This window comes from Typopeltis vanoorti, chromosome 6 (genome assembly GCF_054136105.1).
Source record: "Typopeltis vanoorti isolate ZY-2024b chromosome 6, IOZ_Tvanoo_1.0, whole genome shotgun sequence".
NCBI classification, from domain to species: Eukaryota; Metazoa; Arthropoda; class Arachnida; order Uropygi; family Thelyphonidae; genus Typopeltis; species Typopeltis vanoorti.
In genome coordinates this window covers 117,748,524-117,768,594 of record NC_143554.1, presented here as the reverse complement: position 1 = coordinate 117,768,594, position 20,071 = coordinate 117,748,524, and the positions used below count along the sequence as shown (strand labels likewise).

The following is a 20,071-nucleotide window of genomic DNA, read 5'->3' as shown; positions in this document are numbered from 1 at the left end:
GACTACTGAAGTTTTTAGGTTATCTTTGATTTTAATGGTAAAGATTGTACATATTTAGTCTATTATAAAGATTTCAGGTAAGCAACATTATTGAAATTAATGGAGCATTTCAAAATTTCATGTTAATTCTGGATTATCATTTTTATCATTTCATACTCGCACTTTTTTCATATTATCATTTTGCATTTTCTATGTAAGATTTTTGCCAATTCTTTGTGTTCTTGTCATCAATGTGTAATTTCCTGCTATTTCCCTGCCTTTGTTCTGTTTCCCCATGATACTTTATTTTCTGTGATTGCTTCTGTTCTGTTTTCCCCCATTTTTTTTTTTTTTCCCACAGTTCATTTTGCTCCATTTCTTACAATTTCTTTTGTTCTGTTTCTCATGATTTCTTCTGTGTTATTTCTAAAAGTGTATTTTTTATTATTATTATTTTCTGCAATTTCCTTTGTTTTATGGGAATTTTTATTTGTTGTCAGGAAGGGTACTTTTTTTTTTTGCATGCAACCCTGTCATATGCACCATTAGTAAATTACTCCCTCAATTCATTTTGGTTTAACTCAACTTCAAAATAAAAAGAAAACAACTGAACCTAAGTTCCCAATCATACTTGCACACATATTCATATCCCAAGATATCACATATCAACTTATCCTCTTAATCTATTAACACGTTCATTGCCAATCACACGATGCGAGTTCTCACCAAACGGCCGATCACGCGTTATCGCGTGGACGTCGCTAACTAAATGAAAAAATAAAAAAAATTTGGCCACCACACGAAATTCCAATTTTCAGCTTGGCAATGAAAGTGTTAACCACCATTTAAGTCATTAAGAGATTGAGTCTTCAGATATCTTTATAATCAAAAGTAAAATATCTTTAATTTACAATCATCATCATCAAATTTCTGCCATGTACCCTCAAGGGGTGTACAGGATATGATAGTACTACATGAAAAATTTACATCATTACTAACTTCCTATCTACAATTTTCCTCCGAATCAGTCTGTTACTTGTCAAGATTCCAACATTATCAGATCTTATATTTCTATCGTCTAAGGCACTTTGTACAGTATCAATCCACTTATATCTTGGTCTTCCTAGGGATTGTTTTCCTGCAATCCTAGCAGAGAACACTTGTTTTGCTAATCTTTCCTTCCCATTCTATTTAGGTGACCATACCACCTGAGATTAGCTTTGCTAACACATTCCTGGATGCTGACAATGTCAACTTCTTTCCTAATATCCTCGTTTTTAATATGATATTGCCATTGATGCCATCTGTTCACACCTGTAATCTTTCTCAGGACTCTTATATCTGCGGTCTCTAGTCTTTGGTCAAGTGTTTTACTTCTGACCCAGCTCTCAGATCCATAGGTTAAAACTGGTTTGAACACTGTCTTGTATACAACTAATTTAGTGTTGCTATACAACTGAGAAGAGACCTCCACATAGCCTTTAAAGGAATGCGGAGAACTGACCAGGGCTTCTGACCTAATGTCCAATCCTCACCCTTCTTGTGGTGCACCCTGTTGGGTATCTACCTGGATACTGAACAAACGAGGATGGACTGGCAATTTGGGATTTAGCCAACCAAATTGTATTCTTATTGGTTAAACCAAATTACAAAATGATGGCACAACATGACAAAATTAATTTACAAAAAGAACACAAATATATAAAACAAGAAATCAATTATAACTTAACTAAGCAAGCACCAGTATATACTTCAGATCACAATTTAAGTCATTCTTTTTACATTGCTACTTTCAATTATATAAGACAACAGTTATCTTTTACAGAAAAAACTACTGGAATTGTTTCCTTTCTTGTTTCCTACAAAACTCTCTCTCTCTATCTATTGGATTCATACAGTGGAAAAAATTAATACAGAAAATATTTGTTATATAAGAACATAACTCAGCTGAATTTTTTCTTGTACCCCAAATCAAAGAATAAAGAAAAGTTTCTCTTCATGCAAAACAGCTGAGTAATTTAATTTACTTTCGTAAGTCACAACAAGCTTTGTTGAACAAATTACTAAACCGTATCATTAGTTCATCACTTTAGAATGAATTTACTTTCTACATGAAAGTCTCGGCATACTTCACTGATTAAATAATTAAAACCATATCACCAGCTTCAAATCATCTTTCAGACTGAGAATCTTAGATAAAACAAATTATGACTCGCAATCTTACTTTACTGGGCCAATTTCTATATGAACTGAAAAGCCTAATACATTTGTTACTTTCAGTTTTAACTAAATAAATCCTATACGGATTAATGACCAAAAAAACTTTATACTGATTCTCTTTTTTAAAGAATTTTCTCTCTCTCAGTCTTCCATTTCCAACTTTGCATCTAATTTCTTTAATCTTCATATACTGAAGACACAGAACTCCACATTTCTCCTCTACTGCATTATCTTTTCCTTCTTCCAAAAAAGCTCCAGAACAGATGATACTTAGAGCAGTCAATTAGCATTCTTTTCACTTCTGCACATGCACAAAAAAGGTCCAACATCATTACTGGTCACAGAAAATATAGCACTAAAGTTCTATTTCACAGTACAGGGAAGTTATTTAATTATAATTTTGTAATGAAACAAACAGAGAAATGAAATGAAACAAGAAACAATTAAACATGAAAGAATGAAACAAAATAACGTTATTTGGTTCATAAGGATCATGCACCAAGGTAAGTTCATTTAATTACTTTCAAAATGTGAATAAGGCCACATTGGCTTTTCTCGTAAGCAGTGAATTGTACAAACACTTTTATTCACTAAACTTCTCATCTTAATTTTATTTATACATAAGCAGGAGTTCAGTAGCCACAATTAAAACATTTCAAAAGGTTTTAGCTTGTAACATAAAAAAAAAAGAAAACATTTAAAAAACTATAAAATAATAGCTTTTTTTAACTTCTTAACTTTAAAATTGAATTCATTTTTAATTTTAATTAGTGGGATATTCAAACTTTAATACAGATATCCTACAGAATAAAGTGGAGGGGAGTCAGTATTTATTTATTTTTTACCTAAATTCACTATAGTGAAAGTTGTACTATAAAAAGCCACCTAAAAAAATTACTGCAACAATTACAGCAAACCTTGTGCTTTAACAAGCTATGTCTTCATTTACATCGATGATATTTTCGTAATTTGGTTGGGAACGGTGGATGAGCTGACTGCTTTCAAAGATTATCTGAACAACTTGCATCCCAATATAAAATTCACTCTTGAACTAGCACAAAAAATTACCGTTCCTTGATATCCTTGTTGAAGTAAACATAGAAGAAAAAAGGTTATTCTTTTCATTATACAGAAAACCTACCACAATGGGAAGATTTTTGAATGCCACTTCACACCACCATCCATTGCAAAAGATAGGCATAATTAAAACTTTACAAGACAGTATAACAACATGTCAAGCATGTCAATTAAAAGGAATGAAGAACTGCACTACCTCAGACAGAACCTCGTGCTTAATGGTTTTGAACCTAAGATGATCAGAAAAATTCTTAATGCATCTCCTGCAACTCTCTTACTTAAACAAGATTTCCAGAATACAATCATGCTGCCTTACATCAAGAATGTCACAAATTGGCTACATTGATCCATAAGTACAACATAGAAGTGGCTTTTTTACCTTTACAAAAAATATCAAGATTCTCACATTCACCAAAAACCTCCACATCACCCCATGAAAAAATCAGCCATATGATATTCATTGCTCTTGTGGCATTTGTTATGTAAGCCAAACAGGAAGTTTGAGAGAGATCTGCATGTCTGAATATGTAATAAATGTCGGAAAAAAGAAGAGAGCATAAATCAAGCCACACAACCACTACTGGCCATCAAGTACTTTGGCAACAAACAAAAATGACATACATTCAACCTAACTGTTTTACAAGAAAATTTAAAGAAGTCTCGCAAATGCTTAGGATACCTACAAAATGCAATAAAAATCAAGGCTTAATTTTACATCAAGTATGGTCTGCTTTCATCAAAAATTTAACTGCCATAGACTTAGGATATAACACATGTGATACCACAGAACTTGATAGAAACAACTAGCAATGGTCCAACATGCATATAGTAACAAATCTACCATCATTTATATTCTGGTTTATCAATTATATTTAACAGTTGTGAAGCTATCAAAAACATCTAATGTGTAATTAATTGTTAATAAGCTTTTGTTGTGTAAAACTTTTACGTACCGCTACCGCTGGTGATGTAACTCTTACGATGTACAAAACTTGTTGGATTTTAATTGCTTATTTTTATTAAACTCTTTATATTGTAATGTGGTCTCAATACTGAAAACTTCCCACAACACTATGCCTTACGTATTCCCTAGAGATTTGCTATAGGAAGCATCTACTGTATAAAAAATTGTTGCTGCAACTCATTAATTTCAGTTGATCATCTGATCAGATAAAGCAAGTTCCCAGTGTACAATTCAGATAAATACTGTTTAACTTTGCTTTACTGGAGAGTTGTGGTGATAGTGAAGTTTTTCCATGAGTGTTCTATCCATTTGTCAAAGATGATTCAAAAACTAAGTATTTTTGAACCGAAAATACTTAGTCTGTCAAAAATACAAAGATGACATGAGCATGGTACTTGACAGACACTTGGTAAGGAAAGAGGTGGAAATGTATCCTTTGTAGATGGTACAAAGGAATACCGTTTCCAAACTGGTTTGAAGGAAGCATACAGATTGAATTTACGAAGAATCCATGCTTTTTGTTTTGAGGTATTGAAATTCTTTTCACATTAGATTGTAATCTGATAGAAGGATATCAATTATCATTAATTTTTTTTTTAATGGCAGTTGAGTTGTATCCATTACACACAACATTGCTTTTAATTTTATTGCTGTTCTTTCATGGTATCATATCCAGCATTGTCGGAATAAAAAAAAAACATTTGTCACAATATACGAACAGCAACAATTTGGTTAACAGTGGGGTCCGATTAAAATAATTGTAACAGACAACACAAGGAACTAAAGTCCTAATTATCTATAGATGGCACCATCTATTGTTGGATAAAGAGAAAGAGAGAGAGAGAAAAAACAAGTATTAATTTGATCCTAAGAAACAACTGTCTCCCAGATTTTTGATAAATTGATATAGCCATACCTGTTGAGCTCAAACACATGGAAAGGCTTATGTGTTGGCAGTACATGTTAACTTATTTTCATGGTATTGATTACAACACAGAATGATAAGAAAATAATTAATTAAATTAAGGGGATATTAAATCTCACATTATTTCAAAGCCAAATAAGAAACTCAAAGATCGGAATCAAAGAGTTTCATGCCGAATATAGTAAACTATAAAAGTTTCGGCAGATTGTAGCATAAGCTAAAGCACATAGTTCAACACTAGGGCAACTCGTAGCAAAGGTGGGTAAAGTTCTGATCTTATTTTTAGAGGGACCTGTGGCATAGTATATTATTTTGGACAAACTGGCCATTCTGTGGATAAAAGAATTAAAGAACATCAATATTATATTGATTACAACAAACCCTCAGAAGTCTGGTCTAGCACAACACAGTATTACCACTACCCATAATATCCAGTGGGATAAAGCTATTCTACTTCATAGATGCAGGTTCAAATATGAACACCTCTTTAAAGAAAGTTGTGAAGCTTTTTTTACACTGACCGAATTTAAATCGAAATGATTGCCTCTCTCTCTCCAAAGATCTGGGAGATTTTTATTTTATGTAATCATTAAAAAACTAATTATCTTAAATATTAATTATATATTAATTTCTTTCATTTCGTAGCTCGCGACAACATTGTATTTTAATAGGTGATCCACCGAATATTTGTTACTTGTATTCTATTCCTATCTTTTTGTAACACTGAAGATGTACTATTATTTTTAGTACGAAATATCTACCTTATTTATTAATTAAAGTTATTACTGTGGACTTACGTGTTGTTTTTAATAAAGTTCTGATCACTATTCTTAGTATTTACCATAATGTAAAACACATCTCCTAGGAGATGCATGATGTTATACATTATGGTGGAAGTCACTACCCAGACCGATTTCGAGCTTTATTGAGGTCTCACCAGTGAGTAGGTAGACCTAGATATAATACTGAGGTTATAGCAAAAATAACTTATATACTTTGCTATACGAGTTGTCAAAAAGGTGCATCCATAAATTACTTAAATAAAGAGCCAATAGGCTTCACTTCGGCGATGTAACATTATTTAAATTAAGGGGATATTAAATCTCACATTATTTCAAAGTCAAATAAGAAACTCAAAGATCGAAATCAGAGTTTCATGCCAAATTTAGTAAACTATAAAAGTTTCGGTGTATTGTAGCATAAGCTAAAGCACATAGTTCAACACTATTTCGCTATAACCTCAGTATTATATCTAGGTCTACCTACTCACTGTTGAGACCTCAATAAAGGTCGAAACCGGTCTGGGTAGTGACCTTCCACCATAATGTATAACATCATACATCTCCTAGGAGATGTGTTTTACATTATGGTAAAAACTAAGAATAGTGATCAGAACTTTACCCACCTTTGCTACGAGTTGCCCTAGTGTTGAAGTATGTGCTTTAGCTTACGCTACAATCCACCGAAACTTTTATAGTTTACTATATTCGGCATGAAACTCTGATTCCGATCTTTGAGTTTCTTATTTGACTTTGAAATAATGTGAGATTTAATATCCCCTTAATTTAAATAATGTTACATCGCCGAAGTGAAGCCTATTGGCTCTTTATTTAAGTAAAATAATTAATATTTATTAATATTTTCAAAAGAGTTGAAAAAGAGTTACAAAAGAATTCAAAAAAGTTGTTCATTACAATTTTTTTGAAACTAGTCCTTCTGTTATACCAAACTGTTGTTGTGAATTTTTGATGCTCCATACTGTGACAAACTGTTCTTGTGCTCTGAAGATGATGGATATAATACTAGCGAAATATCAGCTAATAAGTTAATACATATTAATTATTTTCTTATCATTCTGTGTTGTAATCAATACCGTGAAAATAAATTAACATACCTGATAAGGTTCGGAGAATGTTTTAAAGCTGCTGCTGATTCCAAAAATAATCTCTCTGACTTACAATGACTTCTGTGTAGCACTTTTGTTTTCTTCCATTTGATTCTGTGTTAAGAGGTATCCAAGGCACGGTCTGCTAGTCTCAGATTGCCATAACAATAGTGGCGAATGTATTTTTTAAGTTCTCCAAGGCAGATGTCAACAGTTCTTCCTGTCTGTCCATAGTAAGCCAGGTCACAAGTACAGGGCACTTCATGCACTCCTGAATGTGAAAAAGGAGAGAGTTTTTCCTTAGGTGAACGGATGAGAGTTGCCAATTTGATATATGGTTTAAATGTGGTGTGGAGTTGATATTTATTAAGCATTCTAGATATCTTTTCAGATGTGCCCTGAATGTGTAGGATGGTAACAGTTTTACTGTAGTCTTGCATATTAAGGCAATGAAGGGGATTTCAGGAAACATTTAGTATTTTGTCAATTCTTTTAGGGATTATAGCCATTAGCTAAAAAAGTGTGATGGACGTTAGTGAGTTCAATGGTAAGAACATTATCATTGGAACAGACAGCTCTGGCTTTGCGAGTTAGAGTTTTAGGATACCATATTGTTGAGCTGGATGAAGTGTGATTGGTTGTGCAAATATCTCCCTGTATGTGTAGGTTTTCTATAAACAGAAAAAGATAATGAACTATCAGGAAGGCACGTGACTAGTATTATCAAAGAACCGCAGACAGTCATTAGCTTCCTGTTCCACTGGGTAATGGATTTTAGGGTGTTGGCGATTTAAATGCACTAAAAATGTTCTAATGTATCTGAACCATGTGGCCAAAAAGCAAATACAGTGCAGCCAAACCAATTTAACCCCTCTTTTTTTTATTGCTTGGTTTTCTAAGTCTTCTGTGTTGAAATGGCTAAAGGAAAAGAAAGGGGGGGAGGCATAGCTGCCCCATCTAGTTGTTTATATATCTTCCTTTTCCATGCAAAATGACTAACTGTACTGTAAATCTGAATAATTCAAATTATATCTGGGGGGGGTGACTTTAGCAAATCCAGGATTTCAATTAATGGTACATTGGTAAATAGTGAAGTATTATCAAAACTAATCATCATGTCTGAACTTTTTAAAATATGATCTTTTAATATACTTTTTTTTAGATGAACAGAATTTTTAAGAAAAGAGGAAGAATTACCTGTGAGAGGAGCTAGTAATTTAGCCAAATGTTTAGAAAGTTTGTATGTAGGACTGTTTATACTATCCATTGGGCATAGGAGTATATATCTTGTTTGTGAATTTTTGATGCTCCATATTATTCTGAGTGTTTTCACATGAAAAGGCTTGAGTTTGTTAACAGGTTCTTTTGGCCAGGAAGTGACTTTTTTCAGTAATTTACAAATGTTATTCTTTTGTTAATTAGTAGGATCATGATCTATGATTTGGTATGACTGATCTTGCAAAAGTATGTGCATTTTGCTTTTCATATTCTGTTAGATTCATAATTACAGTTGCATTACCTTTGTCTGCTTTAGTTATTAATATTGTCATTACTATATAGGTCTTTTAAAGCATTGATTTCTTTTTTTTTTTTTTTTTTTTTCATATATTGTTTCTGGGAGGTTTGGATTGAATTAAGATGTTGGTTACATCCAAACGAATGTTATTGGCTAGAACTGGAGGCAGATCGCAGACCCCACATTCAAAGGACACTATCATTTTCACTTTTGGAACTTGCCTAGGTGTAATTATAGCAAAGTTATGTCCTCAAATTAATGCACTGGCAGCTTCATCCATTACCAATTATAAATTTACAACGATGTGATCTTGTTATAATTGCAGTTGTTCCATAGCAATACGTTGGAGGATTTCAAATTTTTTTCTGATGCTAGTTTTTTACTTTTTTTTTTTAAATGTTTTATCTGCCATTGCATTAGATGCTGGCAAGGATTGTCCATGGCTCATGGTTTAAAATAAATAAAAAAAATCACTTCTTTAAAAGAGCTATACAGTAATAACAATATTATAATAACTAAAGCCATTAATTTAATTATTAATGTGTACATTTTGATAACACTTGTTGACATGGAATGTCAATGAGCGTCATCAAAAAGTCTGTTATGATCATCACATAACAGACCTGTGTCATTATGGCCTCCTGAGCAGGTCATACTATCTTGACTCAACTGCCTATAAATGAATAAATGAGGTATGACTAAATTCCCTTCAATAAATTTACTATAGATTAATGAAATTTTGAATTATAAATTTCAACAGCAACTTATCACATTGCTAATCAACAAACATGTTTTAACAAACAAACAAATAATGTTGAAATAATAAAAATGATTTAAAAAAAGAGAAATAATAATAATGATGATGATGAAAAAAACAGGAATGGTAAATGGATGTAAGAATTACATCTTACACTTTTTTTTTTATTTTGTGAAGCTTGCAAGAAAGAATATAACAGTCATTTATCTAAGAATTTAAAATTAGCTATATACAAGACATTGGTCAATCTCCAAGTGTAAAAGATGAAACCAATCTTTCAATGGAAAGATTTGAGTCCAGTCCACAGCAGGCACCTGCAAGCCTAGGAATACACTCTAACATGTGATCGCTGATCTTAAAATATGACTATAGTGAATTAAAAAATTTCAACTCTCCGATGAATTACAGATAATCTAAATAAGACAGAAAGAATTTTATTAATCCAGATGCAAAAATAAACTATAAAAAAAATAAAGTTAAACAGTTACCTCCGTATTTACCAGTTGGGGAAGCGAAAGGATTAACAGTCAGGTGAGATGTACGTGGTGGTGATCCTAACTGATGAAAAGCTTCCATCTGCTGAGTTAACCCTAGGAGTCCTCCTTCAGCCACTGTGATGATCACCCATATTACTTCTATAAAGGAGATGAGAAGAGAAAAAATAATAATAAAGATACAGCATATAATTTCTAGAGTCACATTTAAGTATTATTCAAAAAATATTTTCTATTATTAAGACTGTCATCTGTCATTAACCTACTATGATAAATAAATATCGATTTCCATGTGCCTCTCTTCAGCTGAGAACAAAAGCTCTGGCTTTTTTGCTAACAATATTTATTCATTTATTTATATATATCAATCCCACATACATAGGTAAAAGAACCTATGGCACATAAGCTGTGTGTGGTGGGGGACACTTAATGGGCTAGGTTGTTCCAGAGAACACAGGTAAACAGAATAAAAGAGGAAGAGAAGCAGGTCCAGTAGGTTCACAGCTGTACTGGAAAGGAATGTTGAGAAGCCACTCCTCTTGTTTTAACAAACCCAGCAGAAAGTGGAAGAATGATCATGAAGTGACCAAAAAATATTATTATTATTATTATTATTATCATTGTTCTGGGAAACTCCAAGGAGTCGACAGACTCATCGAGGGAGGCCCTAACATCATGTCAAGAACAACTAATCAACATTCACACAGTATCTATCATACCTTGCCTTGAACTCATTCACGGTCGTAGCACCCACAACAGACTCTGGAAGCTTATTCCACTCATTTACCACTCTCCAAATAAAGAACCTAGCTCTAACACCCTTGTCAACCACGCTCTTGCCCAGCGTCCATGCATGGACCCTAGTCCTCCCACCACCAGTCATATTTTCAAAAATAACTTCTGGATCAATCTTATAAAAACCCTTCAGTAATTTGAATGTATCAATCATATCACCCCTCCTTCGCCTATCGTCCAATTTCTGCAACCCACAAATCTTCAACCTATTCTCATAAGGTTCATTCCACAGACCTGCTATCATCTTGGTCACTCGTCTCTGGACCCTCTCCACTTCCTCCCCATCACGAAGAAACCCTGGTGCCCATAGCTGGGTACAGAAGTCCAGATGGGGTCTTATCAAGGCTCGATACAGAGGAACAACAACTTGTTCGTCTCTGCATGTTAAAGTATTTTTCAGAAGCCAAGTGATTTGGTGAGCTGTTTTAGTTACTTTTGCAATGTGTGCCCCCTAAACTTCAACTCCCTATCCACCAACACCTCCCAAATCCCTGGCCTCATCAATCTCCTGGAGTATGGTTCCACCAATGCGATATACTGCTGCTATTCTTTTCATCCCAAAGTGCATAACCTTACACTTTGCCACATTAAATTGACATCCATTTTTCCTAGCCCAGTCCTCCAAACTATCCAAATCATCCTGTAAAATTTTGACATCCTGTGCACTCACAATTGCTCTACCCAACTTTGCATCATCAGCAAACAAGTGAACGCTTCCTCTCAGATCCTTTCCAATATCATTGATGAACAAATTGAAAAGCAGTGGTCCAAGAACAGATCCCTGTGGCACTCCACTAGTCACAAGACGTCTTTTAGACTCCACTCCTGAATAAACCACTCTTTGATATCTCTCTTTCAACCACCCTCCTATCCATCTCACCAACCCTATATCTATCCCCATCTGCTCCAGTTTACTGATTAGGGTTCCATGTGGTATCCTATCAAAGGCCTTGGCAAGGTCCAGTAGTATCACTGTAAACCCATTACCCCTATCCAGTTCAGCCGTCACTGTGTTATAAAACGTGAGCAAGTTACTGAGGCATGATCTACCCTTCACAAAACCATGTTGTCCCCCATACAATATCCCATTTTCATCTATCCAATCCTGTATTCTTTTCTTGACTAATTTCTCTAAGACCCTGACAATGATTCCTGATATGCTAATCGGTCGGTAATTTACAACAGCAGTCTTGGAACCACCTTTATGCAGTGGAACAATTTTTCCCTCTTTCCACCCGCTCGGGACTAACCCAGATCCGAGACTCAAATTAAACAAAATGGTCAAGGGTACTGACAATTCTTTAGCTGCTTCTCGTACAACACTAGCTGGTATACGATCCAATCCCACAGATGTATTGACATTGAGGTTATGCAATAGACTACTCACCTCCACTTCATTAACCACAATTCCCGTATAATCTACTGGTTTATTCGTTTCTGCAATGTCATCACCTGGATGATATATTCTTGCAAAGTGCTCACTCAGTAACTCAACTATCTCAACTGATTCAGTTACCTCCCTACCATCGGCATTCTTTAAAATCAATCTGCCATGTACATTTTTCCTTTTACTTGCTACATATCTAAAAAACTGTTTAGGATTCTCTTTAGCCTGCATGGCCAATGTTCTTTCGTAATCCTTTTTTGCTTTTCTTACCACACTCATCACCCTTCTGGCCTGCGCTTTATACCATTCATGTGCCTGCCTGTCACCCTTCTCCTTAAATTCCCTCCATAGTTGTTTCTTTTTTTGCAGCTCAAGCTTAATGGTGTTATTCATCCATTTAACCCCTACTTGATTTATTATTCGGACTCTAGGTATACAGTCAGCCATTGCTTCATGCAAGCACTTCTTAACTACCTCCCATGCGCTATCAACTTCTAGTCCTTGCAGTTGTACATGCCATGGCACTGAACCAATCAAACTCCTAAGCTTGTCATACTTTCCAGCCTGATAATTCCACATGTACCCTGTCTTAATTGAAAATCCTACATCCATTTAACCCCTACTTGATTTATTATTCGGACTCTAGGTATACATTCAGCCATTGCTTCATGCAAGCACTTCTTAACTACCTCCCATGCGCTATCAACTTCTAGTCCTTGCAGTTGTACATGCCATGGCACTGAACCAATCAAACTCCTAAGCTTGTCATACTTTCCAGCCCGATAATTCCACATGTACCCTGTCTTAATTGAAAATTCTACACCTTTAGCCACCTCCCAAGTTAAGACCCTATGATCACTCTCACCGATTGGTGGCAATGTGGTCATATTTGTTACAGCCAACTCCTCAGATGTAATTACTAGGTCAAGCACTCTCTGACCCCTAGTATTTTCCATTACATGCTGTCGCAGATAGTTATCCCTTAATAACCGCATAAAATCCAGTTCCTTCCTTCCGTGTGTCCTCTCCTCACTCCAATCAATGCGACCATAGTTGAAATCTCCCATAATAATCACCCTCCTTCCACTCATTTCTTCTATTTGCTTGTGCATACTGTCGCCACCATCTTTTCCATCACCTGGTCTATAGCAGCACCTAATTGTATATTTAGTTCTGCTAGCCACAATCTCACACCAAATGGCCTCAAATGTGCTCTTTTCTCTATCCTGCAATTCAACTTCTATTCTCCTTGGCTGGAGCTCATCAGCTATCATCAACAATACTCCTCCCCCCATTTTATTCTCTCTGTCATTCCTGAACACACTATACCCATCACATTCAATCCCACTAGTTATATCATCTACAGTCAGCCATGTTTCACTAATACCTATAACCTGTGGTCTGGAAGTGCCAACCATGGCCAAAAACTCTTCCTTCTTGTTCCTAATACTCCTAGTATTAGTGTACATGAATTTAAGACCCCCATTAGCCCCAACCCTACCCTGATGCCTTATATTAACTATCCCACTCAGATTTGTTGTCCTTATTTGCTCTAGCATATTATATTCATTCTTACATTCAACTGCCTCCATAAGGACTGTATATCTACCCCCCCCTTAACAAATCTAGTTTCCCTGAATTTGCACATCCACTACATTCAGCAACACTTTCTCAAGTCTTCTTACACCGTAACCATTCAAATGCAAGCCATCCATCTTATATAGATCCTTTCGCCCATCAAACTCACTCCACAAATTCCACACCACTCATCATACATAACCCACGCATAAAGTCATTCGCAATTATGGCCCTCCTTTTAAACATTTCACTGTCATACCGTGGCAAAAGACTAATCATTCTAACTCTCTCACTCTTTTCTTTTGCTATCTCAAACAATTCATTCAGGTCTTCTATCATTTCCATTTTATCTCCTTTCAAATCATTCGTACCTGCCACAACAATCATTTCTTTCACCCTTTCCTTTTGCTCTCTAATAGACTCAGTTACGTCCTTTATGGTCGCACCAGGTTGGTATGATTTTGTCAAATCCTCTACTAACACACCTCGTACTAACGAGTCTCCATACAGCACTCTATTCTTCATTTTGTTCATGTTCACATTCATACGTCTATTTTTCCTGTCATACCTTTTATTATTGGTTGGTTCATTCAGTCTACTTTTGTTCATGCACTCTAGCTGCTGTTTTGCTCTTTCTATCGCACTATTCAACAACGTGATCTCACTCAATGCATCCATCTCATCTTTTTTATTCTCTGAGAAACCATTTATACTATCATTCACACTTTCTACATTCACACTCTCACAATTTTCATGTACAACCTTGCCGTTTCTTGTCATATCCCTATTTCCTTCATTCTGAAGGTTGACAAAAATATCACACTCACGATCCGAAATACACTGCAATTCCTCATTCTCCCTACATTTTCTACACACATTCAATCCTTTATTATCATCTAACCACACTCCGACCGCACTCCGCAAAGCGTACATTTCATAGCTAGTACACTGACTCATTTCTTTTATACTACCATTCTTTGATAAGGATGGCGAACCATCATTACTGGCCGCCATTTTCCTTCGCACAGGTACCATACTTATTTGCAACGTGTTTTGTCAAATTATACGTTATAATACACCAAAAACAGACGCACTAAAATACGCAAGGCAAACAAAACAAAACTACACAATATTAAGTAATTTGTATCGATAACTGAAAATGATACTTATCTTATCTGGAGCTTGCACGAACACTACACATTACGAATTCATCTAGCGGCGACTTCCCGACATAGATTATGTTATAAAACACTTTAGTACACTAACCACGCTAATAAAGCTCCAATAATATACCAAAATTACACACTTAAGTCCATTAAATTGAATCCAAAACATCAATAAATCAACAAAAATCACAAATCTCTCAGGAGCTCTCCGATAGCACGTCCGTTCACCGGCTAGCCTCGACACCCGAATCCGCAGAAAAATATCTGCAGAAAAAGAAGACACGGAGCTGAAACAGCATGCCTGTGAGACAGAGGCTGAAGAAGTGAGTTAGTAAGGAAGGGGTCATCCACCAGGTAAATCACTCTCCAGCATCAAGAACTTCTTAAGCAATTTGAGGTGCACCACCTCAAACACATGAACATTATTCTAAAAAATGAGTAGATTTGGGATTTATACAGAGGGGGGGGGGATGGTGAAAGGTAGCATCTACAGTGGAAAAGAACACCTAGTTTTTTTAGATGGTGAGGAAGCTATCAGTGTAATGTGTTTGAGCCAGGAGAGAATGGAAGTAAATGTCAATCCAAGGAAAAAGATTTGATCCTGTTTGGTAATTCATGTATCACTGAGGATAAAGAGAGGTGAGCTGAGATCACTTTTGCTAGAGAAAAAACAAGATTGTGTTGTAGTAGCACTGAAAGTGACCAGGTTATCCTCACTTCAAAGAAAGAGAGTATGGAGAGAGTTTAAAGTACTGGTTGCGGATGATCTTGAAGCTTGAGAGGTCTGAGTACTGCAAAGTTTGTCAAATGAATAGGACAAATGGAGTATAGTATTACCATCAGCAAAAATGGATAGGATTAGTGGTGACTAAGAGTAGGTTACTTACATATAGGAGAAAGAGCACAGGTGATGGAACAGAACCAAGAAGAACTCCAGCACTGGTGGCAAAGCACAAAGAAAGAGAGTCATGCTCCATGACAAAGGAAGCTAGTTAATTGTGGGGATAGGCCAAAGGATGACAATTTACTGAGCAGTCCTCGATACCAGATCCAATCAAATGCTCTGGAAATATCAAGAAGAGCAACACATTTCTCCAAACCATTCATTGGACAAGATGGATGATGTAGGCTAAAAGGTGAGGTGTGGATCTAGATTGGTGGAATCCATACTGGTGGCTGTTTATTAACTGGTAGGCCTTTAGGCAGTGGAGAAGTTGATTGTTGATAACTTTCTTCATTATTTCAGACAGCATTGAGAAGATGGCAATAGGAAAGTAGTTTGATAGCAGACTTATCCTTTTTTTGGAATAGACTGAATATGTGCTTGTTTCAATGCACTGTGATAAATGCCAGCTCTGGAGTATAACATTTAAATACAACTGGAGAGATGACATCAGGACCAGAAGACTTTTTTAGGGTCTTAGTTGCTTAGTATTCTTCTAATGTCTTTTTTTACTGAATAACTGATCTGCCGATAAGACCGACACTATAAGTTATAGCTGGTCTGTGTGCCTGCGATTATGGTTAAGGTATTTGAGAAGTTGGTGTGGACTAGGATTCAAAAGTGATTCTCTATGATTTCAGCATGGGTTTGTTAAGGATTTTAGCAATCTCAAAAAAAAGTGACAGTCACTGGATAAGGGAGATGCATATATACAGTGGAAGAGCTGAAGTCCTTTAGCTGGAAAAGCCTAGATTCAAATTCCATCTGACTGCAAAGAATCTTTATCAGGATTTTTCAACTGAAGGTGAGTTAGCTGGTCTCATACAGGTTTTTCATCCTGCAAAATAAACTGGCCAGAAGAATGCATGCAATTTATAGCCACAGTAGATAATGCAAATAGGATTAACCACCCTATTATAAGTAGTATCAGATTTCTAGAAACAAAGCTACTTGGGAATGAATGGGATGGCATATACCAGGGGTGTTCAACCCGTCGATCGTGATTGACCAGTCGAATGCAGAGCGATTTTTGGTCAATCTCTTGTGTATTCCTCCTTACTTACAAATTTAATTAAAACTGAAAACATAATATTTTATTTATCATTATTTTGTATTATTTTTAATTCGCTTTAAGTGTATTGCTATTGTTTATTTCTTTTTTGTGAAAATTGTCAAATCAGTAATTTTCTTATAAGTCCGGGTAAATGAGTTAATTTGAATCGGTGGAAGTCAAACAGTGAGCCGAGTGAATACGATTATAAGCAAAGTGTAAAAACTCTATTGTAGCTTAAATATTAAATATGCCAAAGCACATTACATCAATTTTTTACTTAGATTAAGTCCCATGTGAATAGTATAAAAAAATAAACTTTGTTTGTCTTGGTATAGTTTGTATTAGATGTTTTTGTAAATAACTCTTTTGAAGCTAACTGTATATACTGCTTTAATAAGAACATGTTAGAGTGTTAAAAACAAAGGCAATGTTTTTGTCGCCGAAGCTGTACATGGCAGCATTAGAAAGATTGTTATCGAAATTTGTATGTACGAGAAAGGCTTGCAGGCTCTAAGTGTAAACATCTCTGAAGTCAGTCAGAAAGATTTCAAACAACTTTCCGATGGCCGGCAACTTATGATCAGAAGAAAGCGGAGGAGAACAAAAGGTGTGCCGAACTTTAAACTTAAGATGAAAGACTCATACTGATTCTTTGGAGGTTGCCAAACTTCATGCAGGGTCCCAGAGACCTAATAAAAAGAGACTGAAGCAAGCAGAAGGGGCCCCGGTTCCAGAATTGCTCTCAGAAAGGAGGCTGCCCGGTCCAGAGTCGCTGTCAGAGAGACTGCCCGGATCCACGTTGCTTGAGAGAGGAGTTTCTCGCTTCCAGAAAGGAGCTTCTTGGTTCGAGACGTCGCTAGAGAGAGAGACTACTTCTAGGACGCAGACAAGGTTTCAAATTGCCGAAAGGAAGAGTTCCAATTGCCGGAGAAAAGTTGTTGTTGTGTTGTTGCGTTTTCATTACAATTTGATGAATCAAACAACTTCACTGATATTGCTCAGTTAATGGTATTTATTCGCATGGTATTTCAAGATTATTCAAGTAAAGAAGAACTAGGGGAAAAGACATTTTTTCGGCATTTGATGAATTTGTGAAACAATACAAACTTCTGGTTTTTAAACTTGTGTCAATGGTGCTCCTGCAATGATAGATAATAAATCAGGCTTCATTTCATTATGTAAAAACGATGGCAAATATCCAGATTTTTTAACGTACTGTATTATTCACTAACAAGTACTGTGTAGTAAAAGATTAAACACAAAAGATGTTTTGGATATTACATTTAAAATTGTAAATTCTGTTCGAGGAAAAGCCCTGCAACGGTTATTTAAATTACAGGCAGATGATGATGATAAGGAACTTCTATTGTACAATAATGTTCGCTGGCTCAACAGAAGTCAATTTTTAGAAAGATTTCTTTCTTGATTAACGATATAAACAAATTTTCTTGATGAAAAAAATTATTTATCCACAATTGAATGATAAAAGATGGTTGTTGCACTTATCATTTTTAGTAGATTTCTGTACAAAATTAAGCAATTTAAATTCAGAGTTACAAGGTAGAGATAAAAAATTTAATTGACATGTTAAGTTCAATAAAAACTTTCCAACAATACTTACTTTTATTAAAGAAAAATATAAATGACTGCAAATTTTGACATCTCCCATATTTATTAAAATTTTTTAACAAAATCAAGAAATGCTTCGCTATGATTTAAAAGAATTTATTCATGAAATAGAATTAATTGAGGAAGAAATAAATTCAAGATTTAAAGATTTTAATAAAACTGAAATGATTGTATCTTTTATCAATAATCCATTTCAAGAAAACTTGAACATCACAGAAATTTCAAATAAAATTAGTGGGCTGTTTGATATAAACCAAGCTGAAGTAGAACTTGAGATAATAAACATTCAGAATAGTTTACATTTAAAATCAATAAACAATGAAGTCATTTGGAAGTATGCACATGAGAAATTCCGAATATTAACTGATATTGCGCGAAAAATTCTGTCGTGTTTCGGATCGACATACTTGTCAGAATCCGCTTTTTCAAATATGACCGTCATAAAAAATCAACTATGAAACCAAAATACAATCGATCATTTGGGTGATTGTCTGCAATTGGCCACTTCTTCATATCAACTTGACTATGAAAATATTGCGAGGTCCAAACAATGCCAAATTTCACATTAACTTTTTTTTTCTTTTTTAATCAACCAGCATTTCCCATAACTTGTGAGTTTGTAATCAATCTGTTATTTTTTCTAACTTTGGTTTTCTAAAATAGAGAAATAAATATTTTATTCCAATATATTTGTTTTTTTTTTGTTGTATTAAAATATTTGTTGTATTAAAATAATTAAAAGTGATAAATAAATTTTTAAATACACAAATAAAGTTTTTAGTTGTGCATTTTTTTTTTAGTTGTTTATTTGTACGTAATCAGATATCAGGTTGGGGAAATGTGATCTATATAAGAGAGTAGATCGGCGAATGACTTTTTATAGAAAAGTAGCTCGTGTAGTAAAAAAGGTTGAACACTACTGGTATATACAATGGTATATACCAGTAGTGTATATACCAATTTTTAAAAGGTTTCTGATAGATTGCACATGAAGCTAATAACTAAATTGGAACAGATGGGATTAGATAAAAGATTTGTGAGCTAATAGGTGACTAGCTGTTAGATAGGTATCAGCAGGTTGTGTATGAGGGAGTGCTATCCCAAAAGTGGTTTGGTTGGGTTTAATGGCACAAGGACATGCCAATACAGATTATAGCAGTACACAAAGTAATAATTACTTAATAAATAAATAAAGCAGTAACTCAAAACAGGCATAGAAACTGGTATATAAAAAGTTTAAAAAAGTTGTACAAGAAAAGCATAAAGTTCATAAAAAAAACAAACTAAACCAATTAAGTATTAAAAGCTTATATATAATAAGTATATTCCATAAATACAAATTATATATATACAATGATAAATACTGATATTCTGTAAAAATTTAAAAATGAAAGAAACACTTCAAAGAATCTGATAAAATCTGCCTGGGCTTAGATAGATTATGAATAGAACTAAAATAGTGACTGCTCAATGACAAAATAAGGGTAGTAGATTAAGATGTGAATGATGGTTAAACTGGTATCAAAGAACTCACACACAGGTGTGACATCACTTCTCAATAGGAAGAAGTGTGTAAGATGAACTGTGACATGTGCAGGGCCAAGCAAGCAAGAACAACTTCTTCTTTACATTCCCCATAGAAATTAGACCATGACAATTTGATTTCTGGTTTCAGTTGATAGATTTTTTCTTTTATGGTTTC

At 34.7% G+C, this 20,071-nt stretch overlaps 1 protein-coding gene across 1 annotated transcript in view; it reads right to left on the bottom strand.

Moving 5' to 3' along the window:
- The window catches only part of LOC150105858 (protein ILRUN), a 121,937-nt gene that overhangs the window by 13,300 nt on the left and 88,566 nt on the right, over positions 1-20,071 (bottom strand). Inside the window, exon 4 of the mRNA XM_090393630.1 lies at positions 9,812-9,958. Coding sequence (XP_090249756.1) covers positions 9,812-9,958 — 147 coding nt within the window. The remainder of the gene's footprint in view (positions 1-9,811; positions 9,959-20,071) is intronic.